Genomic DNA, 25,005 nt, shown 5'->3' with positions numbered 1-25,005 from the left:
CAGGGACATTTGGCAATCTGGAGACAATTTTGATTGTCATTATGGAGTTGTGGGAGGTGGGGAGTGGGGAGTTTTGCTACAAAATATCTTGAGTACTAATGTTGAGAAGCCCTGTTCTAGCCTTTTTTTTTTTTTTTTTTAATTTACACAAAGCAGAGTAATAGTAAATCTTCATCGATTCTGACTGGCAAGAAAATGAAGTCACAGTCAGTTTGAAACACTGTCTTATTAGTGTTTGAATCTTTGAATTTAGCAGACCACACATTACAAAAGTGATTCTCAAGCCAAGACAAACTCACTATGCTTAAAAATATCACAATCACCTAATTTTCTTTCTTTTTTTTTTTTTTTGTTTCAAGTGTTTATTTAAATTCTACTTAACACAATCACCTAATTTTTTTAAAGGATTTATTTTTTTAGAGAGGGAGAGAGAATGAGTGAGTGAATTGGCGGGGGGGACAGCAGAGGGAGAGGGAGAATCTCCAGCAGACTCCCAGCTGAGCACAAAGCCCTGACACAGGGCTCAGTCCCACAACCCAAAGATCATGGTCAGGAGTCAGATGCATAAGTGACTACGCCACCCAGGTGCCTCAATCACCTAATTTCTAATAATGATGCACAAATCTGCACTTTAATCTCCTATTTCTTTTTTTTTTTTTAAAGATTTCTTTTTATTTATTAATTTTGACAGAGAGAGATCACAAGTAGGCAGAGAGGCAGGCAGAGAGAGTGAGAGGGAAGCAAGCTCCCTTCAGTGCAGAGAGCCCGACGTGGGACTCGATCCCAGGACCCTGAGATCATGACCTGAGCCGAAGGCAGCGGCTTAAACCACTGAGCCACCCAGGCGCCCTAATCTCCTATTTCTTGACTGACCTCCAAATGTTATTTTTCAACTGCCTGCTGCATCTTAAACTAAATATTTCCAAAGTAAATTTACTTGCACTCCTTCAAGAAATTTTCTCTTCTTAGGTTACCCTTTTTCTGTTCAGGATATAATATATTATCTTCCTGGGGGCTAGAAACCCAGTCATCATAATCAATTAGTCCCTTATAACACCCTAAAACTTCCTTGTAAGTGCTACACAGTGCTAACTGGAGAGTGGTTAAGAGCTCTGAAACCAGGCTGCAGAGGTCTGAACCCTAGATGTTACATAAAAACTGAATTACTTCTGGACATCTCACTTATCTTTCAGTGGCTGTTTCCTTATCTACAGAATGAATTTAATAGTACCTTATGGGATTCTGGGAAGCTAAATGAGTTAACAGATGTAAAGCATTTAGGACAGCATCTAGCACATGGTAAATGCTTAACAAATATTAGCCATTATTAAATTTATTATTATTAGCTATAAGTAAGATACTCTCAAAGGTTATCCTTGAGAACACAATTGGGAGACATCAAGGAATTAAAGAAAATATTAAATAATCATAGCTGTATGGTATCAGCAAGGCCATCTAGGTCTCCTCCTATTCTGATTCTATGTACCCAAATATTATCTTTTCCTTTTATTTAAGATTTTATGTATTTACTTGCGAGAGAGAGAGGAAAAAGCAGATTCCCTGCTGAGCAAGGAGCCCCAAGCAGGACTCAATCCCAGGACCCCAGGATCATGACCTGAGCAAAAGGCAGACACTTAACTGATCAAGCCACCCAGGCAACCCCCCCCCCCAATATTATCTTACTTATTTGGTCTTCCATATACATTTGGCTTAAGGAAGAGAATGTGCTGATCACCAAAAATGAGTATCTAGGTTTCCTGATACTTATAGTACTAAATGTAAATTAATAATCCAAATGCTACTTTTTGATCCCTAATCCAGCCATAATCCCTGCTCTTTTAAAGCATTTTACTTACACTTAAACTATCATTTATTTATTCTGCCCGCCTTATTGCTAGTTGTTTACTTATCTCTTCCACCAGACTATAAGTACCTTCAAGTATGTGGATAGCCCTAATTCATTTTTTGTTTTCTACTTTCTTACTGTAGAAATTTAATCCTTAAAAGTTTAATGAATAAGTGGACAAATAATAGTATCATGTAGCTGTTATCTCCTAGTAAAGACTAAAAAGTACTCATAAACATTGTACTTACCTTATTCTTTTCATTTTGAATAATTTCTAATAGCTGCTCTATATGCCCTTCATCTATGCATCTTTGGCCTGCTAATTGAAATAGGCCAAAATCTTCTTCTTTAAAGTCTTGTTCTTCTAGGATTTGCTGACCGAAACAGAATGAAGACAAACATGTTTTGATGAATAAAAATTTAACAACTACTTGATTTTATTCTCTCTCCGGAAATAAAAGGAAATCTGTTTGAATTCTAGGTAAGCTGCACATAAGCATATGTGTAAAAATTAGGATAAGCCTAAAAAGTACTTTAATGAATGATCTTGAAATCCAGTCTGCCAAAAAAATCCTACAATAAGGATCAATATTAAAAATTTAAAAGGTTAGACAAGTAGGTCACTTGGAGAAATAATCCAATCTGCCTTCCAGCCCTCCTGCTATTTATTCACAGGTCAAACAAAGCAAGGATTAAAGAAGATAAGAAATTTGAGTGACCCTAATTATAACTAATAATAATCTGGTATTTAACTTTACGAAAAGAAAAAAAAATTACTTACACATCTCATTATTATGGATTGAAGCTCTTCCACAGCCATCCCTCGTTATTTTTCCTAGTTTTGATGCTGAAATATAAAAGTTAACTATCAGTGATACTAAAGTATTAATAAGTTATGTTTCATTCTGATGAGTTATTATTAAATACAGTAAGAAAAAATGTGAAGGTTTAATGTTGAAATATTTTTACAGAAAGCATCTTAGCCTAAGAAGTAAAAAATTTGCATCTTTTAAGTTTTCTAGGAGAACAGTTTTGAAAGACACTTGAAAAAAAAATCCTCTATGGTACGCCCCACAGGAGCGCAAATATGGAACTAAGTAAATGGCTTTAAAAAGGCCAAGTATTTCTTTTCTGAAAAAATTTCTGAAAATAGTTCCTGAAGTCAATTCTAGTCATTAGGGATCAAAAAATTTTTTTCAGTGTCCCACTTCACAAAAATTGGAACCAATAAAATACATTCAGAGTGGGTGAAAGTTCAGATCAGATGCCTACCGCCCCAAGTGTGACCCGGACATTTTGCTCTAGGAGATGCAGTCCCCCAAATAATCCAGTTGGTGTAATCCCTGTATGGCACTGAGACGAAGCAACCAGCAGCCCTCAGGAGAGCACCGTTCCCTTCCCGCAGGCCATCGTTTGTCCCAGCGGGAAGACCCAGCCCCAGGCCCGCAGCTGGGGTACGGGTCAGCCGGGTCCTCACGGCCGCGCGCTCCAGGGCGGCTAAAACTCCAGCGCGCGTGCGGACTGTATCCAAGGGAAGCCATTTCTCCCGATTCCTGCTCGCCTAGGCATTCGGGCCCCATGACCTCGCGGGGCTTTGCAGGCCGTGCCGCCAGGTCCTCCGCGGCTCACAGCTGGTCGCTACCCCGGCCCTCCCGGACTCCCAGGCGCGACCACTCACCCGACCGACCTGTCGATGTTTTCTGCGCCTTCCTCCACCTCCTCAGGCAGCGCAGGCCTCTCTCCGGGCCCCGCCCCGCCGGACCCGCCCCGCGCTACGCGAGGAGAGGCGGAGCCTCAAAGGAAGAAGCCGGCGCCGACCTGACCTTCTGACGACGCTTCCCATGGCTGACTCCGCCGGGTACAGTTCTTCCCACCTCAAGGCCCGGCTCCCCCGCGCCTCCCGAAACGCCGCAGGTAGGAAAATGGGCCTCTTCCCACGTTTACACCCTGAGAACTGAGCCCTACAGGGTTCCACACTAAGGCGGGGCCCACCGGAAAGACCGCTCCAGTAGCGGAGGTCCCTAGGGCGGAGAAGGCCGAGAGCGTCCCATCACCGTCCTGGGTCTTCTGGAAAAGACCTCTGGCCAAAGCCCCACCTCTTTACAGTAGTGTTCCAAGATTTTCCCCGGAATGGGCTGTCTCTGAGGGAAAGGGAGTAGAGGTGCAGGAGTCTAGAGCTGGCTTGCCAGAGTGGGCAAGTGACCAGGACAGCTCACCTTGGAGATGTACTGCTGCTTTGGTCCCCTGTTCCTCTGAGGTGTCACCCCCAGCCTCCGTCTTTCCCTGTAAGCGAACATTCGGGGGACAGAGACAGGTTGCCCCTAAAAGTATCCATATCTCAGATTTTCAGGAGGACGTAACTGTGCAGCTGTGGTACATGAGAAAATACAACCCCCAAAGAGATACATTTTAACCAAGAGAAATTCGGAAACAACACAAGCAAACTGAATTTCCTGCCCATTTCATTTGTTTTACACGTAGGATTGGAAAGTAATGTGTGGGGAAAAGAAGAAAAGGTCTGCAGTTTGAGTAGGAATCTGCCCTATAAACTAGTTTGTTTGTGTAGACTTGACCTACTATTTTATTATTATTGCAGGTGCTAAACAGACAAATGCCTTAAAACAAGAAGATGCTTCTAAAAGGTATGAGAACTACTTGGAAAACTGCATTAACATATCTGCTTGTCTCATGTTTAAAAACAATGGGTAATACCTTAGAAATAATTATTACGGGAGAGAAGGGGAAGATCTGAGAAGCATTATAAATTCTCATACAGACTCATTATATCTCTCCAATCCAGGTTTTAAGAAAACTAAATCAAGACACTATTAGATTGCTGGTGAAGGAATGAGTATCTGTAGAAAGTAAACATTCTTGAATTAACCAGGTAGTCCTTTTCCACTTCTTAGGTATGCTTGCCTTTCATTATCTTATGTGCCAGAAATCCCAAGGAGCTCTTACTGTTGTTTGTTTACATCGTGTCCATATTTTAGGCAAAAAGTCCTATTCTGTTTCTTGGCCTTTCCTAAAAAGGCTAGATTTATCTCCTGTAACAAAAAAGTTTCTAGAATAGGAGTAGTCTCTGAAAATGTTTAAAATACATATGTCTATGGTTTATCCTTTAAAAAAAAAAAAGATGTATTTATTTTAGAGAGAGAGTGAGTGCAAGTGTTGGGGGTTGGGAAGGGACAGAAGGAGAGAAAGAGAATGTCAAGCAGACTTCCCACTGAGCACAGAGCCGATTCAGGTCTTGATCTCACACCCTGAGATCATGACCTCAGCTGTAATTAAGAGTCAATGTTTAACTACCTGAGACCCCCAGGCACCTCTGTGATTTCAGAACAGGCAGATATTGGCTTTCATTTGCTCATTCTTTCAAAAATTATTTACCAAATGTGAGATATGCCATACCTGTGTTAGGCCCTGAGGATATGGTTTTGTGCAGAATAAATTCCTTGTTGTATAATAACTTTAAAATACACTAATGAAAAATAACATACTTATTTTACCCCTTAATAGTAGTTCCTTTCTAGTGGAACAGAGAGATACCAATTAAATTATCACAACTGAATACATAGGTACATACTATTGTAAATACTGTGAAGGAAAAGACTATGATGTTATCAGGTGGAACTAAGAGGAGTTCACATTAGCTGGAGATTATCAGGGAAAGACTTCTCCAAGGAAGTAATAAGCTGAGACCTGAAGGTAAGTAGGCATTAACCAGAGAGTCCTGAGGAGAGACCTCCAGCCAGAGATGGCAGTGTGTATAAAGACCCTGAGAGAAGAAAAATCTCAATAAGTTCAAAGAAAGAAAGGATACTGGGGTAGTGTATGGCATTTTGAGCAAGGGAAGAAAGGAGCATAAGAAAAACTTAGACAGGATTCTATTCATGTAGTATCTGGTGGGCCATGGTGATAAATTTAGATTTTCTAAGTGCAAATAGAAAAACTTTAAGAGAATGATGGAATTTAAGTTAAAAAAATTTTTTAAAGATTTTATTTATTTACTTGACACAGAGAGATCACAAGTAGGCAGAGTGGCAAGTGGGGGGGCGGAGGCAGGCTCCCTGCTGAGCAGAGAACTGTATGTGGAGCTCCATCCCACAACCCTGGGATCATGACCCGAGCAGAAGGCAGAGGCTTAACCCACTGAGCCACCCAGGTGCCCAGTTTAAAAATTTAATATGTTAGGAATGGTGATCATCTAGGAATGGAGAAATTTGATGTATTTGAGATCTGGTGGATTTTTTTTTTTTTTTTGAAGATTTATTTATCAGAGAGAAAGCATGCACATGAGTGGAAGGTGCAGAGAGAGAGGGAGAGAGAATCCCAAGCTGATTCCACCTGAGGAGGGCCTCAGTCCCATGATCCTGACATCACGAACTGAGTGGAAACCAAGAGTCAGACACTTAACCGACTGTACCATCCAAGCGCCCCTTGCGATCTGTTTTAGAGAATATTTCCCTGTGGAGCATCATGATTATACTGACTTGGTTTTATGGTACACTGCAAGAGTAAAGTTAATATTGATAATGATGGTAATTTGCAATGTTCCTCAGTAGTGATCTGACCACAAACCCAAGGAGTTCTTATTTTATTCTGAGCAGTACAGTGTGGGAAGTATAAATACACTGAGATGTATTGTGAACAGATTATCCAGCATGATGAAACAATAAAAATCCATGGGGTAGGTAACCAAATAGTTGTTGAAGGGAGTGATCCTTTATAAATCTATGCCAACTGAAAAATACTTCTACATTCAATCCAACCAAATACTATTAAGCCAGAAATTAAGGAACTTTGCCAAAATATAAAATAATTCTACTGTTTTCACTAAATTTTTTATTTAAAATTATTATTAACGTGTAATGTGTTTATTGTTACTATTATTACAGTGCATTAATAAGTGCTTTAAATTTTTCTTATTTTTTTAAAGATTTTATTTATTTATTTGACAGAGATCACAAGTAGGCAGAGAGGCAGGCAGAGAGAGAGCGGGAAGCAGGCTCCCTGCTGAGCAGAGAGCCTGATGCAGGGCTTGATCCAGGACCCTGGGATAATGACCTGAGCTGAAGCCAGAGGCTTTAACCCACTGAGCCACCCAGGTGCCCCTAAATTTTTCTCATTTTTAATCCAAGTATTACAAATATTAATACAGATAAGCCATATAAGCAAAAGTTATAATTTTAAGAGTGTGAAGGAATACTGAGACCAAAAAATTTGAAAACCACTGCTGTACACCATACTACCTGTCATCATTTAGGACAGAGGGCAACAGCGAGATAGGGCTGTTCATGGGAAGCAGCTCTAGGCATCAGTTAAGAGGGAATGTGACTCTTACTTAAGGTTGACGTAGTTAATACTTTGAGTCAGCAATTCCTTAGTGCAAGCTGTAGACTGATCCTAGTACCTGGCATAGCTTTTATTGGTGGGCAGCAATATGAGAAAAATAAAATAATGTTTTTCATAAAGCCAAATACATTTAATATAAAGAACTGCTTTTTCATCTGTATTCATGTCTTTTATACTTCTTCGATGTAAGAATGGCCTTTATGAAATCGTAGGAGAACAGTTGTTAGTTGCAAATTTCTTCTTGTTTTAATGTCCCTATTTGGCAAAAGAAAGAGTTGGCAATCCTGTGTCATCCTTCATTTTTGTAGAATATTATTAATATATACTATATTGTTTTGTACAATATTATTTTTCTAGGCAAGAAATTAAAGTCTTGAGAGTCAATGAAAGTAGGGAGAAAAAAATGAATATAGATCCAGATATGAGAGCCAAGTCAAAGCCCAAGAGACTGGCTGAGGTAGTTCTAGTAGGAAAGTAGAAACCATTGCAGGATAGGATAAATAAGTTACCAAGATGGTTAAGTATGTTTGGTCCTATGGCAAGGATTCTCAACCCTTTTGCACATTAGGATTATCTGGAGCACTTTTAAGAAAACACCAGTAACTAGGCCGCATCCTCAGATATTTTGCTTGAGTTAGCCTATACTAGGACCTAAGCATAATATCTTTAAAAGAAATCTCCTTAGATGATCCTAATGTGTAGCTAGGATTGAGAACCATTCTCCTAGATCCATTGTCTGATCAAGTAGCCTCTGCTTTTATGTTCCATGACGTGTAGGGGCCAGCAAAGGCTGACAATCCCATTGGTACCAGGGCAAGGACCAGCCCTTATTGGAAGATTGTTTTCCTAAACTACGTTGTCATGTCAATATCATTTTTTAATAAGACTTAATAACAAAAGTAAGTAAACACTTCTTTGCAAATAGGACTCTATCTAGTCAACTGGGCTATCATTAACTTTTGAGACTTGACACAAATACATTTTTACTTGTAAGAACAGCTGAAGTCGTCTCTTTCCTCTCTAATCTTTCTGATTTCTAAGGATTTCAAAGGAAAAGCCCGTCTTTAGGTACACACAGGAGTGACTGAGGAGTATAAACACTAACTGGAAAAAAAATTTCACCTTATTTTCTTCCTTGTGCTCTAAGTCTTGGAAATCCAATAATCCTATTATTGTGGCAGACTTCTATGTGTTAATACTTTGAAAAGTATTGGATCAAAAGTAACAATATTTAAATAGCAAAATAGTACGTTATGTTTGTGATATGTTCTAAGAAAATTGATATAAGTAGATAAAATTGATATAAGTAGAATATTATAAGTATATATACTTATAATAATATATTATAATTATATATAAATTATAATACATATATTTATATATAATTATATATAATTATATATAATTGTAATATATATTTTATTTATATATTTATATGTTTATATGTTTATATATATTTATATATATACATATATACAAATTATAATTTATATATAATTATATATAATTATAATAAAAATATAATATATAATATAATAAATGTAATATAAGTAGAAAATAAATATAAGTAGAATAAGTAGAATAGAAAATTGATATAAGTAAAATAACTTTAAATTTTTTTTTAAATATTTTATTCATTCATTTGAGAGAGAGAGAGAGAGAGCGTGAGCGCGCATAAGCAAGGGGAGAGGCAGAGGGAGAAGCAGATTCCCCCCTGAGGTGGGAGCCGGATGCTCAATCCCAGGATCTGGAGATCCTGACCTGAGCCAAACACAGATGCTTAACCATCTGAGCCACCCAGGTGCCCCAAACGTTTAAATTTTAAATAATTTTTTGTTTTTTAATTTTAGGAGAGCAGAACTAGAAGCAGCTGTGAGAAAGAAAATTGAATTTGAGAGAAAAGCTCTACATATCGTTGAGCAGCTTTTAGAAGAGGATATTACAGAAGAATTCCTAAGGGAATGCGTATGTGTTAATTTGGGAAATTATGACATTTGTAGTATTAGATCTTTAAATCTATGCAGTCTGAGACTTCCTTATGTTATAAAAATCTTTGAATCTGTTCTCAGTCACTAGATGCAGGTAGCATGCTGTATAATTCATGCATTTTAAAATAATCACCTATTATGCATTCCTTGTTGTATAATAACTTTAAAATACACTAATGAAAAATAACATACATATTTTACCCCTTAATAGTAGTTCTTTAAATAGGTCAGCTAATCTCATTTGATTTTCATCACTTTGCACTAATTATCCTAATGTTATTTTCCATACTCTGTGTGTTGTCCTATTTTAGTAACGGAAAGTTATTATTTTTTAAAAATTTCTTAATTTTTTTTATAAATATATTAGCCCCAGGGGTACAGGTCTGTGAATCGCCAGGTTTACACACTTCACAGCACTCACCATAGCACATACCTTTCCCAATGTCCATAACCCTACCACCCTCTCCCTACCCCCCTCCCCTGGTCACTCAGTTTGATTTGTGACAGTAAGAGTCTCTTATGGTTTGTCTCCCTCCTGATCCCATCTTGTTTCATTTATTCTTTTCCTACCCCCTCAATCCCCACGTTGCATCTCTACTCCTCATATCGGGAAGATCATATGATAGTTGTCTTTCTCTGATTGACTTATTTCACTAAGTGTAATACCCTCTAGTTCCATCCATGTCGTCGCAAATGGCAAGATTTCATTTCTTTTGATGGCTGCATAGTATTCCATTATATATATATATATATATATATATATATATATATATATATATACCCCACATCTTCTTTGTCCATTCATCTGTTGATGGACATCTAGGTTCTTTCCATAGTTTGGCTATTGTGGATATTGCTGCTATAAACATTCGGGTGCATGTGCCCCTTCGGATCACTACGTTTGTACCTTTAGGGTAAATACCCAGTAGTGCAATTGCTGGGTCATAAGGTAGCTCTATTTTCAACTTTTTGAGGAACCCCCATGCTGTTCTCCGGAGTGGTTGCACCAGCTTGCATTCCCACCAACAGTGTAGGAGGGGTTCCCCTTTCTCCGCATCCTTGCCAGCATATGTCATTTCCTGACTTGTTAATTTTAGCCTTTCTGACTGGTGTGAGGTGGTATCTATTGTGGTTTTGATTTGTATTTCCCTGATGCGGAGTGATGTGGAGCACTTTTTCATGTGTCTGTTGGCCATCTGTGTCCTCTGCCCATTTCTTGATTGGATTATTTGTTCTTTGGGTGTTGAGTTTGCTAAGCTCTTTATAGATTTTGGATACTAGCCCTTTATCTGATATGCCATTTGCAAATATCTTCTCCCATTCTGTCAGTTGTCTTTTGGTTTTGTTAACTGTTTCCTTTGCTGTGCAAAAGTTGTTTTTTTTTTTTTTAAACCACAATGAGATATCACCTCACACCAGTCAGAATGTGCAAAAGTTTTTGATCTTGATGAAGTCCCAATAGATCATTTTTGCCCTTGCTTCCCTTGCCTTTGGCGATGTTCCTAGGAAGAAGTTGCTGCGGCTGACGTCAAAGAGGTTGCTGCCTGTGTTGATCCTCAAGGGTTTTGATAGATTCCTTTCTCACATTGAGGTCCTTCATCCATTTTGAGTCTATTTTTGTATGTGGTGTGAGGAAATGGTCCAATTTCATTTTTCTGCATGTGGCTGTCCAATTAGTTGGCCATAGAGTTGAGGTTCTATTTCTGGGCTCTCTATTCTGTTCCATTGATCTATGTGTCTGTTTTTGTGCCAGTACCATACTATCTTGATGATGACAGATTTGTAATAGAGCTTGAAGTCCGGAATTGTGATGCCACCAACTTTGGCTTTCTTTTTCAATATTCCTTTGGCTATTTGAGGTCTTTTCTGGCTCCATATAAATTTTAGGATTATTTGTTCCATTTCTTTGGAAAAAATGGATGATTTTTTTTTTTTCCCCTTTTCACTACATCTGTATCTTTTTTTTTTTTTTCCCTTTTTATTTATTTATTTTTTTTTTTCAGCGTAACAGTATTCATTCTTTTTGCACAACACCCAGTGCTCCATGCAAAACGTGCCCTCCCCATCACCCACCACCTGTTCCCCCAACCTCCCACCCCTGACCCTTCAAAACCCTCAGGTTGTTTTTCAGAGTCCATAGTCTCTTATGGTTCGCCTCCCCTCCCCAATGTCCATAGCCCGCTCCCCCTCTCCCAATCCCACCTCCCCCAAGCAACCCCCAGTTTGTTTTGTGAGATTAAGAGTCATTTATGGTTTGTCTCCCTACATCTGTATCTTTGGGGTAAATACCCAGTAGTACAATTGCAGGGTCGTAGGGAAGCTCTGTTTTTAATTTCTTAAGGACTCTCCACACTGTTTTCCAAAGTGGCTGCACCAGCTTGAATTCCCACCAACAGTGTTAAGAGGGTTCCCCTTTCTCCACATCAACTCCAACACACGTTGTTTCCTGTCTTGTTAATTTTGGCAATTCTAACTGGTGTAAGGTGGCATCTCAATGTGGTTTTTTTTTTTTTATTCGTTTATTTGTTTATTTACAGCATAACAGTGTTCATTGTTTTGGCATCACACCCAGTGCTCCATGCAGTACGTGCCCTCCCTATTACCCACCACCTGGTTCCTCAACCTCCCACCCCCACCCCCCCGCGGCCCCTTCAAAACCCTCTGGTTGTTTTTCAGAGTCCATAGTCTCTCATGGTTCATCTCCCCTTCCAGTTTCCCTCAACTCCCTCTCCTCTCCATCTCCCCATGTCCTCCATGTTCTTTGTTATGCTCCACAAATAAGTGAGACCATATGATACTTGACTCTCTCTGCTTGACTTATTTCGCTCAGCATAATTTCTTCCAGTCCCGTCCATGTTGCTACAAAAGTTGGGTATTCATCCTTTCTGATGGAGGCATAATACTCCATCGTGTATATGGACCACATCTTCCTTATCCATTCATCCGTTGAAGGGCATCTTGGTTCTTTCCACAGTTTGGCGACCATGGCCATTGCTGCAATAAACATTGGGGTACAGATGACCCTTCTTTTCACTACATCTGTATCTTTGGGGTAAATACCCAGCAGTGCAATTGCAGGGTCATAGGGAAGCTCTATTCTTAATTTCTTCAGGAGTCTCCACACTGTTCTCCAAAGTGGCTGCACTAACTTGCATTCCCACCAACAGTGTAAGATGGTTCCCCTTTCTCCACATCCTCTCCAACACACGTTTCCTGTCTTGCTAATTTTGGCCATTCGAACTGGTGTCAGGTGGTATCTCAATGTTGTTTTAATTTGAATCTCCCTGATGGCTAGTGATGATGAACATTTTTTCATGTGTCTGATAGCCATTTGTATGTCTTCGTTGGAGAAGTGTCTGTTCATATCTTCGGCCCATTTTTCGATATGATTATCTGTTTTGTGTGTGTTGAGTTTGAGGAGTTCTTGATAGATCCTGGATATCAACCTTTTGTCTGTACTGTCATTTGCAAATATCTTCTCCCATTCTGTGGGTTGCCTTTTTGTTTTGTTGACTGTTTCCTTTGCTGTGCAGAAACTTTTGATCTTGATGAAGTCCCAAAAGTTCATTTTTGCTTTTGTTTCCTTGGCCTTTGGAGACATATCTTGAAAGAAGTTGCTGTGGCTGATATTGAAGAGGTTACTACCTATGTTCTCCTCTAGGAAAATGGATGGTATTTTGATAGGGATTGCATTAAATATGTAGATTGCTTTAGGTAGCATAGACATTTTCACAATATTTATTCTTCCAATCCATGAGCATGGAATGTTTTTCCATTTCTTTGTGTCTTCCTCAATTTCAGAAAGTTATTATTTTTGTTAATGTAGTTCTATTAGTGTTGATATTTTAAAAACCTGGAATATAGATCATTTTTTATTTAACACATAATGAGAATTATAATCTGCATTAAAAGTTTTTTCTTTTAATAGCTCTATTGCAATAAAATTTTGAATGAAAATTTGTTATATCCTCATAATCTTTAAGAGAAAAAAGAAAAGGAAAATTAAAACTCAGCGCTTCCATTGCAAAAATAATTATCAGTGTAGCTCAGAGATTTTCCTAAACAAGAGGAATATAAATAGGATTTTTTTGTATGATGTTATGTTAGTCACCATACAGTTCATCATTAGTTTTTGATGTAGTATTCCATGATTTATTGTTTGCATATTAACACCCAGTGCTCCATGCAATCTGTGCCCTCCTTAAAACCCATCACCAGGCTGACCCATTCCCCCACGGATAGGATAATATTTAAATTGATATAGGTAACTACATCAGAATCTGCATGCATGATGACACCTAAAGACAAGGACAAACCAGAAATGCTTCATTTGAAACAAATATCTTGTATTATTCTTAGTAAAAAGTATTTTAGTCTCTGGGAAAACAGAAAAACTTGTTCAAAAATGATCTCACAGGTATGAAATAATTATGAGTTGAGATTTGAACATGAATATATATCAAGGGGAAATATTTGGTGTCTGCTTATAACCACCTCATCAGTTTCCTGTACAGTTTTCCAGAAGCTGGAAAATTTTGTACAAAAACTTGTCAGGAGTCACAATGACACCTTTGATATACTTTGTTTTTTTTTTTTTTTTTCCCTTTTTATTAATTTTTTCAGCGTAACAGTATTCATTCTTTTTGCACAACACCCAGTGCTCCATGCAAAACGTGCCCTCCCCATCACCCACCACCTGTTCCCCCAACCTCCCACCCCTGACCCTTCAAAACCCTCAGGTTGTTTTTCAGAGTCCATAGTCTCTTATGGTTCGCCTCCCCTCCCCAATGTCCATAGCCCGCTCCCCCTCTCCCAATCCCACCTCCCCCCAGCAATACGTAAATTTTTTTTTATTCCACATGGTTTATTTTTTGAATAATACATTTTTTAAATAAAGTAAACTTTTCAGTGGTTTGCTTTGGAATAGCAATCACTATAGCACACCACTTCTTTCTCCTGCTTCAGAATTATTTCATGAGCTGTATATCTACAAAGATGTATAGTCTCTTGGCAGAAGTCTTTTCAGGTTGTTGTTGTTGTTTTTTTAATAACTAACATTTTTGAGTGCTTACTATGTGTTAAATGCTTTTCTAAGTGTATTTCTTTTCTTCTCTGATTCTAACATCATACTTGTGAGATAGGTCTATTGTCCCTGTGTTTTCAGATGAAATCAGTGAGGCTTAGAGAGCTGATAAATGAACTTATTCAATAATCTAGTGGGGCATTGCCCCTCTCATTTCATTATAGGGGAAGTTCATCACACCAGCTCACTACAGCGATGTCGTGGATGAACGTTCTATTATTAAACTCTGCGGTTATCCCTTATGTCAGAAGAAACTAGGAATTGTAAGTAATGAATTTTTTTAAATAGAAGCTTAAATTTTTTATATTTAACAAATACTTTGTAGATAAGACAAGAAATGAAACTGAGGCCATGAACTAATGACATGAGTTAGCCAAAGATATGATATGTAGATGATTTAATCTAGTAATCTAGTAACATTAAGTTTGTGTTTATTACTTGAATTCTTCTTGAGCTATACTTTCTTTTTTTTTCCTTAGGTACCAAAACAGAAATATAAAATTTCTACCAAAACCAATAAAGTCTATGATATTACTGAAAGAAAGGTAAGTTTAAGTCTATTCTCAATGTGGCAGTTATTTATTTTTTTTCCCATTTTATTTATTTTTTCAGCGTAACAGTATTCATTCTTTTTGCACAACACCCAGTGCTTCATGCAAAACGTGTCCTCCCCATTACCCACCACCTGTTCCCCCAACCTCCCACCCCTGACCCTTCAAAACCCTCAGGTTGTTTTTCAGAGGCCATAGTCTCTTATGGTTCGCCTCCCCTTCCAAATTTTTTTTTTTTAATATACTAAATGGAATTCTAAAAAGAATTGTTTGAAAAGTTTGCCTTTTAGAAAGTAGCCACGTTAAAAGTTTATTTGAAAATATTTCATTCAAGGTGTTAGTAAAAATTGCTTGTACTTTAATTAATACTTGAACATTTAAAAATTAAAAAGGGACCTGGGTGGCTCAGTCAGTTAAGCATCCGACTCTTGATTTCAGCTCCAATCATGATCCTAAGGTAGTGGGATTAAGTCCTGCATCTGGCTCCCACACTAAGCGTGGAGTTGGCTTGGGATTCTCTCCCTTTCTTCTCTCCCTCTCTGCACCCTCCCTTCCTGTTCATATTCTCTTGCTGTCATTCTCTAAAAATAAAATAAAACTTAAATAAAATAAAAACTAGAAGTGCATAACAGCACAAATTCAGGCAAGTAACTCATGGAACAGAATAGAGAGCCAGATGCATACTCACCGCATTGGTGGACACTGTGTGACAACAGAAATACTGTAGATCAGTGGAGAAAGTACAGATTTTTCAGTAAATAGTACTGGCACAAATAGTTATCCAAATGGAAAAACTGAAAATTAATCCCTGTTTCAGTAAGATTTAAATTTAAAAGATACGCTTTTCAAAGAGAATATGGGAAGGTATCTTTATAAACTTGGAGAATTTCTTAAATAAAATAGACAATTACAGACCATAGAGGAAAAATTGGTAAGTTTTTCTACATTAAAATTAAAAACACTGGTGGAGTGCCTGGGTGTCTCAATCATCTGCCATTGGCTCAGGTCATGATCCCAGGGTCCTAGGATTGAGGCCCGTATCAGGCTCCCTGCTCAACGGGAAGCCTGTTCTCCCTCTCCCACTCGCCCTGCTTGTGATCTCTCTCTCACTGTATCTCTCTTTGTCAAATAAATAAAATCTTTAAAAAAAAATGAAAAACATTTGCTTATCAGAAGTTTCCAGCAAAGGGTGAAAAAATAAGCTATAAATCAGAAAGAGGTGTAATTCCCACATATAACTGACCACTGATTCATAACCAGGGAAAGACAGAAAACTTTGTAGAATTTTTTTTTTTTTTTTTTTTTGAAAGAGAGTGAACAAGTCAGGGGTGGGGGGCCAGGCAATAGAAGAGGGAGAAAGAATCTCATGCTGAGCATGAAGTCGTGACACAGGGCTCCATCTCACAACCCTGAGATCGAGAGTCAGATGCTTAATTGACTGAGCCACCCATGTACCCCTAGAAAATTTTATAGAAGGAACTTGATAATGAATATCTGAAAAGATGTTCAGCCTTATCAGTAATCCGGCAAATAAATTAAAAACACATGGATTTACATTCTCACAGCCCCCAAATTAGCAAAATATATTATAAAAATCTGACAATATCAGACACTCTTTATACGACTGGTTAAATAAAATTGCATCCTTTTTGAGAAATTGGTATTATCTAGTAACGTGAAGTTCCCACATTTTTTATCGCCAAGCCTTTCTATTCTTTGGTATATATTTTAAGGAATTCCTTGCCTGTTTGTACAACTGTGTATGTATATCAATGTTCCTAGTTGGAAAAACGAAATATGCCACATAATTAGAATGGAATATTATTCATCCTTTTAAAGGAAGGAACTTCTGACACATGCTACAACATGAATGTACTTTGAGACATTATGCTAAGTGAAATAAGCCTGCACAAAAGGACGAATATTAAATGATTCGACTTATATGAGATAACTAGAGTGTCGAATTTATAGTTTCAGAAGTAGAATGGCGATAGTTTGAAGAAGCAGAAATGGGGATATGTTGTTTAATGGTACAGAGTTTCATTTTGCAAGATGAAAGGCGTTCTAGAGATGGATGTTAGTGATGGTTGTACTACAGTGAGAAGGTATTTAGTGCCACTGAACTATAACACTTAAAAATGGTTACGATGGTAAATTTTGTGTATTTTACCACAGTTTTTTTAATTTTAAAAATTCTTGAAAAAAAGTTTATAAGCAGAACATAGTGATAACTGAAAAGCTAGAAACAATTCAACATTTTTAAACAATAAAGGTGATATACTTATACAATGGATTGTAATACCGAATACAAATATATAAGCTACATCTACATGAATCTGAAAAATATAACGTGGAACAAAAAACCCAGAAAATATAGCAGTATAGTTACATTTAGACAAAGTTTAGAATTAGGCAAAACTGAATGGTATCTTTTGTAGGTATGTGTATACAGATAGCAAAACTAAAGGGAAGCAAGGGAATGAGGAACACAGAATTCATGATAGTGGTTACTTCTAGGGAATATGGAAAGTGACACTATCTGGGATAGACATATGCAGAGCTTCAAATATACTATACATTATTTCTTACCTTGGCTGGTGGATTCATGGATTTTCATTATTTTCTTTGAACTATGTATTTATGATTTCTGTACATAAGTTGTGTTGTACTATAAGAAAAAATAATTTGCTAATTTAAAAATGTTCCTTTCAGTGTTTTTGCAGCGATTTTTGTTATAAAGCATCTAAGTTTTTTGAAGCACAAATTCCAAAAACTCCAGTATGGGTTCGAGAAGAGGAAAGGTAATTTAAATCATTATATATATGTTTGTTGATACATTACTTTTTGAAATATATAGAGAGTAGTCCTAGTTTTCTATAGAATGTTACCATTGCACACATTTTTAATTGTGGGGAAATGGTTATATTTTAAGCATAGTTATTAAGGATTTTACACTTAAAATCAGAAAATTAATAAATATAAATATTGTTTCTTAGCTGTTTTAGCTTTAATCCCAAAACCTGAACTTTGCTTTCTGCTATGCCAGTTATTTCTATTAATCCTATATAATAATCCTAGAGTAAGAATGTTAAAGTTTTCTAGTAGATACAAGATCTCGGGATCCAACTGAACTGACTTTGTTGTCAGAAAACTGTATGTACTAAAAAACAAAATAAAAAACCTGTGTACTAAAGTTAACTAATTTATTCAGTCTTTATTAAAAATTAGTACAATATTTTATAAATTTAAAGAAATCCAATATAATTTTAAGCAAAAACGTATATGAACATTCCTAGAGTTTTGCCTCTTGGGAAATGTTTAAACATTTACAATATTTTAGTTGCTGAATTTGAAAGAAAATTTATTATTGAAGGGCAAATGCCATAATACAGAAAAGGTAACAAAAATTGTTGCATAATTGAACCGTATTGTCCAATTTTATAAGGTTTAAATGAAATAATGTTCCAAATAATTCATGTTTCGTAGAGAATATTGCAACACAAGGCATGTGGTAAAAGAATATCAATGCTATATAAACTTAATGACATAAATGTAATGAGACCCAAGTTAATTAAAGATCTTTGCCTTAAAAAAAGCTTATTAAAGTCTTATCTGATGCACAAGGTAATATGAAACCACTGTAGTTTGAACTAGAATCATTTGTACCAAGGGACAGTCTCTTTGTTGGCTGACACCTTTGCCTGCTGATCCTGCTGTGTGGTTTAGAATAGGTCAAGGGATGCCTGGGTGGCTTAGTTGGTTAAGCATCTGACTCTTGATTTCGGCTTAGTTCTTATCTTAGCGTTGTGAGATTGAGCACTGAGCCGAGCTGTGTTGGGCTCTGCACTCAGCATGGAGTCTACTTAAGGTTATCTCCCTTTACCCCTTCTTCAGCCCCCCCCCCCCCCCGCCTTGTTCACTCTCTCTCTCTCTTTCTCCGGAAAAAAAAGAGATTTTGTAAAACATACCACCATATAGCCTTTGTTAAGTGAATTACACATAATGAAGACTAAATTGTTCACTATTTCTCCACCAGCCTGACTTTTTTATTTGGAGGATAAAGGATTATAGCGTTGTCCAAGGTGACTGGGGACCTAAGAGCACCTTCACTTTTTTTTCTTTTTAAGATTTTATTTATTTATTTAAGAGAGAGAGCGTGAGAAGGGGAGGGTCAGAGGGAGAAGCAGACTCCCTGCCAAGCAGGGAGCCCAATGCGGGACTCCATCCCAGGACTCCAAGATCACGACCTGAGCCAAAAGCAGTCGCTTAACCAACTGAGCCACCCAGGCGCCTACTTTTTTTTTCTTTCTTAACATTTCTTTCAGCAGAGCTGCTCATCGCCTCCTTAGTCTTATGACAGCTACGTATTCTCTTCCTCAACTGTTAAAACCAGCGTGTCCTTGAGTTATCCTTAACGTTGTTTCCAGTGATATCTTTTCTACTTGTTAAATTTAGCCTATCCTCATATCTGCTTTAAAATCATTTACCAAACCAGCCTTTCTGTCATCTTTATATTCTTCAGATATAATTATTGGTACTTCCTTCAGCTAATTTAAAACTGTTCTTCCCTCTTTTTCCCTAAAATCTTATTCTGTGTTCAGAATGCCCACCTTTTCCCAGAATATGAAACTGTCACTTTATATTTGTGATTCTTAAAATTCTACTTTATATCCCCTTCCCTACCTCACTAAAAAAGAAAGATGAAAATGGCCTTGGTTTCCTTAATCTAAACAAATCAACTTAGTTTATATTCAGTGTGTGTAGTATATGCTTAGTATACGACAATCTACCCACACCTGTACGAGCGCACACATACTTATGAAACCAAATCTGTGAATTTATGAGACTGACACGCTGCCTATTACACTAAGGAGGCACCTCAAATCTGTGAATTTAAATGGAAATAATGTTAATGGGATGGCTTAACAAGTACACAAGTGAAACAAATTGTATTTATTCTAATGGGGACAAGTATTGGGGAACCTTCAAATGCTTTTGAACAAATTTGATCTGACATTGGTGTACAAGATGAATTGGGGAAGAAAAAATCACAATTAAAGAGCTGAAAAGGGGGCACCTGGATGGATCAGTGGGTTAAGGCTCTGCCTTCAGCTCAGGTCATGGTCTCAGGGTCCTGGGACCCAGCCTCTCTGCTCAGCAGGGAGCCTGCTTCCCCCTCTCTCTGCCTGCCTCTCTGCCTACTTGTGATCTCTTTCTGTCAAATAAATAAAAATCTTAAAAAAAAAAAAAGCTGAAAGGCCCTTAGAGACAATTTAACCCAACATCTTTATCAAACGTGCTCAGAAAGATTAAATGTATTTATTTCTTAAGCTAATGATAGGGTCTGAACAATGCCAGGAATACATTGACTGGAAGTAACCAGTGAGTAATCTATAAATAGACAGTTGTCACAATGTACATAGTGTAACTGTAGCCCTTATTTATGTATGATACTTGTCAGTACATAGCCATATTAGTATCTTTTATATCTGCATGCATAATTTATAAATTCTTATGGGCAAGCAGTATGTCAGTTTATTTCATGAATCCACTAGAGGTCACTGTGTCTTCAGAGAATGTTTGATATTTTTAAGTGTTCTAATGATAAGAATTCTAGAATTCAGTGTTCTTTTCAAAAGCCTTTCTAGCTGTTGCACATTTAAGCTCTACGGAAATATGATTTTTAAAGAAAGTCTGTTCATAAACGGTATGGGGTATAATATTCAGATCCTCTCTTTAAAGGGGAAAAATTGTTCCTTTTAAATGGCAGCATTTATTTTTATTTTTATTAGCTTAAAGTGTCATCATAATAAATTGCATCACCATCATAAATCACAATGTAATTATTTTGTTTATTATTTTATTAATAATAATTATCAAATAAAAATAAATTTTAGATTTTTACAAATTAATAGCAAATTTTAAAATCCAAAGAATGGAATATTGCAATGACTTCCAAAATTTTTTACCATGAATATACTTTACAATATGATCCAATGCATACATATAACTGAAACAAAGTTTTATGAAATGACATTTGTCCTTACCACACAAAAAGCCTCTGATACTTTCTACTCTGTTGCTTTTTTAAAATGCTGGTGGTAACCCACTTAATTGGTTGATTTTGATCCACAGTGATTTTTTTTAAAGATTTTATTTATTTACTTGACAGACAGAGATCACGAGCAGGCAGAGAGGCAGGCAGAGAGAGGAAGGGAAGCATGCTCCCCACCGAGCAGAGAGTGCCATGCGGGCCTTTTTCCCAGGACCCTGGGATCATGACCTGAGCTGAAGGCAGAGGCTTTAACCCACTGAGCCACCCAGGCGCCCCCTGATCCACAGTTTTAAGAGTACTATTTTGTTATATCTAGTTTAGGTTTTTAGTTGTGTTACTGTTAGAAAGTCTGTTATCAACACTAAGCCTCAGTTTCCTCATTTGCAAAGTAGAAAGTAGCATTAAATCTCTTAGTTCCCTTTAGTTCTAATGTTTTCCAGTTCTGAGTCAGTCATTGCCACTGTGGTGAAAGTTTGCTAGATAGGAAATATCTTATTTATAAAAGTGATGAAAATTAGAACTATCAGCATAAGACCAGGGAAAGTTATCCTATCTTTAGGGAAGTCTGTCTCATTTAAGAATTTAAAATAAAAGTTACTGACTTAAATAATTTGAACTCCTCAGTCTGTAAAGATGAAAGTTGTTAAAGTATTGGATCAAATTTTTTCAATTATGAAGAAAAACAGGAGTATTTTATAGAGTGTCCAGAACAAATTTTGAAGTTGATATCTTCAGGGACACTGTGATCTTGCACACTATTTGGAAATAGAATTTTGAATTTAATTCAGTATAGTCTTTCTTACATTGCTGTGAAAGCTAATATAAATTTCCTTAGCAAATACCAAATACTGAAATCTGTAGTGTCTCTTAACATCTCTAAGATATTATTTTATATTATAGAAAGCTCACTACTTCATTGGTAGATATATATATATAGAAAGATTTAAGAAATATTTAGACAAATTCATGAATTTTAGCTTCATACTTCTATTGAGGCTTTGGGGTCAGAAGGGGCCTTAGAGATTTTCTACTTTCTCTTTATTATTAAGGTATGAAAAAATATCTGGAGTATAGCTTTAATGTCATGGAGAACAGCAGTGCTTCTCACAAAATGTCTCCTGATGCCGTGTCAGAGACAGAACATTGACCTAGATGGGTTGGGTCATGACGCAGTATGATACTTCTCATGTTGTGAGTTAGAAATTTTTCACCCACTTGGTGGCCAGAAACAGACCACATACACTTGTGTTCCTCTGAGACAGCATGCTCATTTAGTCATATAGTTACACTTAAAAATCCTGTTTTGTTTGACTGTAGGCTCTGACAGGTTTTGGAAGTTTCTTTGTAACCTAAAAAATCAGAAGTTAAAACTAAGAAGAAAGGACAAACATTGAGAATCAAATTATGGTTTAAAAGATAAAATTAGGGTGAATGGTTAATGCTGACAGAGCTAAAAGCGCCATCATGTGGCCCAGAGTAGGGGATTTTCACACATGCTTCTTGGCAATAAACAGTATAATCTCAGAGGTGCGGAAGCCAAAAACCTCTGCAGAACAACTTCTATAACCTCTTCCTGAACAGCCACTTCTGTTGCTTGGTATACAGAATAAAAACTTTCTGAAAGAGGTTTTAACATGTCTCAGATTATATTTGGAGAATTTCCACCACAGAGGGCAATTGTAGCCTGCTGCTTCTGTTGGTTCATGTTTAATATAATACACATATTCTGACCGGCACGAACATATACATCTATATGCATACATTCACAGGTTTTTTGGCACAAGTAATTTCTAATTTTAGATTTCTTTTTGCTAAAGTTACAGTTATAGTTAAGTTACAGTTAATCACCTAATTTATACTTAAGTGAAAATAATACGAAGTATTTATGAAGAACCAGTTTGAGCGTACACTTTAACAAGATTATTTTTGTTTTTTAAGTTCAGCTTATGTGAGTTAGATTGAGTATTATCTCTGGGGCAACAAAAACTTTGAAGGGAATAAAAGGTACATAGAATAAAAAGAGAGATGACACTTTTAAGAAAAAGCGTTTGAATTTCATTCATTTAGGGATAAAAAAGAAAGCAACATGGTGCCTCATTCTTTCTAAAGCTCTGTAGCAAAACAAATTGAAGTTTTACATTGAACCTTTCTTTTAATACCTCATTAAACTCAAATCTAATTTACTTTAGTGTCATGTATCATTCTCCATTTTATAGACTGGGAATCAGGGAGATGATTAAGGCTACTCATCGAGTATCTAGAAACTATGTTCCATATAGTTCTTTTTACCTGAAGTCAGAAAAAATGAAACAAAGGAGAGGAAAATAGTAGCTTGTGAAGTATGTTGAGTTCCTATGAGAGAGGTTAAGCAAAGGTGTACCCTCACAACTTTGAGTCTTTTTTCTGAGTTCAATTAGGGGTAGCATGTTGTAGAAAGAGCTTGGACTTTGAAAAACCCAAATTGAATCCTAGATTTACTAGTTAATTAGTTAACCTCTCAAAGCTTCAGATTCCTCATTTTTAAAAATAAAGTCATAAGTTATGTGGGGATTAATGAAGTAATGTAAAAACCAGTTAGCAGAAAATATAGGAAGATGAAAAATCCCTGGGGATGGATGGTGGTGATAGTTGTACAATAGTATGTATGTACTTAATGCCACTGAACTATAACTAAATAGTTTAAATGGTAAATTTTATGTAATGTGTATTATACCACAAAGAACCCTATCTACCTTATGGTAGGTACTTAGTTTATTCTCCTTTTCCCCTTGCCTTTAGAGATATTCTTTTAATTCTTAGTGTTCCTCAAAAGATGTCATTGTATAGCTGGATATTTCTCATAAAACTATCTTAAATTATATTCATGATTTAGGATGTTTAAATTTTGATTACCCCTTCATTCAGCCATTAGACCTATTCTTATATGTGCTGTTCTGCCTCCAAGATCTTGAAATAAGAGCTTCCCGTTTCTCACCACAGCCTCTGTCTCATCTGCAGCTATCACTCTTGAGTGTGCTTTGTGACCTCATTTTGACCTCCTGTCTCTACCTTAGCTCTGTTCTAGGTTGGCCAGACCCTCATTAAATTAGCTTTCTTGGGCACTGCAGTCAGCAGTTACAGTATTGTCCTTTCAAACAATCCCAGATTCTTTCTCCCTTAACCTTCTACCATGTCTACTTTCCCAGGCTTCACTCATTCTTTTTTTCTGTGCTTTATTGGATAAAGTTCTCACATGCTTAAATAAGCTGTCTCCTTTAGCACTTTTGTGCTTTAGATAAGCTATCTCTTTTAATTCAGTCTTTAGAAGATCCCTGGGAAATATTGTTACCCATTTCATGGGTGATGGAACTGAGGCTCACAGAGATTTAGTGACTCACTCAGGAACACTTGGCTCATATATACAGATTTAGAAGTTAAACCCAGATCTGTCTGCTGTCTCTTCATTCCTCTGGCCCGGTTCCAGTTTATTTTGTGTAGTCTCATTTGTGTGCTTCCATGGTTGTTTTGTTTGTTTCTTATTGGCTATCCGATACATTCAGAACTTCTCTTCTTAAACTTTGAACCCAATCCCCAACTCACAGTAGATAATTTGACCTACTGCTTAACTGAAAGGATTGAGTGCATTCGGCAGAATCTCCTTCAGCACTATTATCTTCTAACGCTCTCTCATTTCTCTGCCTCATTGCTAATACAGTACTTTCTCTGTTACTGATTCTTTTCTCGCTGAGGCTTGCTTCATGATTTATTCCTGTTTTCTTCCTCTTTCAAACTCTCCTTTCATACTGATTATTTTTCTTCTACTTTAAAAAGGGTGGTGGGAGGGATCCTGAAAAAGATCCATTAGATTTAGCATTTCTATGGTAACTGGTGGTCTTAGCAAGAGCCTTATCAATATAGTAATGCATACAGATTCCAGGAGGCAGAGGGTTGATGACTGAATAGGAGATGTGGGATTGGAAACCAGTGCAGACTTTAAAGAAAGCTTAAAATGAAAAATGGAGGGGGGCTGCATGATCAAAGGAAGGGTTTGCTTTTTGTAAAGTTAGATTTAAGTATGAGAATACCCTGAAAGGAAAGACAAAAAAAAAGAGAGAGGTTCATGAAGTAAAAACATCAGATCCACAGAT

The 25,005-nt window shown here is 36.9% G+C and overlaps 2 protein-coding genes across 8 annotated transcripts in view; one reads left to right on the top strand and one right to left on the bottom strand.

Moving 5' to 3' along the window:
* GLMN (glomulin, FKBP associated protein) overlaps window positions 1–3,657 on the bottom strand; it is a 35,008-nt gene extending 31,351 nt beyond the window's left edge. For 2 of the 5 annotated variants that reach the window (XR_006817786.1, XM_046000643.1), the window contains exons 1-3: window positions 3,525–3,606; window positions 2,628–2,693; window positions 2,095–2,220 (exon numbers count right to left, since the gene is read on the bottom strand). Coding sequence is in view for 4 of the 5 variants with exons in the window: in XM_046000643.1 (XP_045856599.1) it covers window positions 2,095–2,220; window positions 2,628–2,666 (165 nt within the window). In the remaining variant the exon portion in view is untranslated. Of the gene's footprint in view, window positions 1–2,094; window positions 2,221–2,627; window positions 2,694–3,524 lie in introns of all 5 variants that reach the window. The other 3 variants (XM_046000653.1, XM_046000669.1, XM_046000661.1) reach the window with 3 other exon arrangements.
* The window catches only part of RPAP2 (RNA polymerase II associated protein 2), an 83,741-nt gene continuing 62,391 nt past the window's right edge, over window positions 3,656–25,005 (top strand). For 2 of the 3 annotated variants that reach the window (XM_046000615.1, XM_046000632.1), the window contains exons 1-6: window positions 3,656–3,760; window positions 4,443–4,488; window positions 9,052–9,166; window positions 14,437–14,535; window positions 14,752–14,817; window positions 17,536–17,624. In XM_046000615.1, coding sequence (XP_045856571.1) covers window positions 3,688–3,760; window positions 4,443–4,488; window positions 9,052–9,166; window positions 14,437–14,535; window positions 14,752–14,817; window positions 17,536–17,624 — 488 coding nt within the window. In that variant the 5' untranslated portion in view covers window positions 3,656–3,687. The remainder of the gene's footprint in view (window positions 3,761–4,442; window positions 4,489–9,051; window positions 9,167–14,436; window positions 14,536–14,751; window positions 14,818–17,535; window positions 17,625–25,005) is intronic. The other variant, XM_046000626.1, reaches the window with a different exon arrangement.

The sequence above is a fragment of the Meles meles genome, chromosome 1 (genome assembly GCF_922984935.1).
Source record: "Meles meles chromosome 1, mMelMel3.1 paternal haplotype, whole genome shotgun sequence".
Taxonomy (NCBI): Eukaryota; Metazoa; Chordata; class Mammalia; order Carnivora; family Mustelidae; genus Meles; species Meles meles.
Note: the sequence above shows the minus strand (reverse complement) of the source record. Positions and strands in the feature narration are given on the sequence as shown.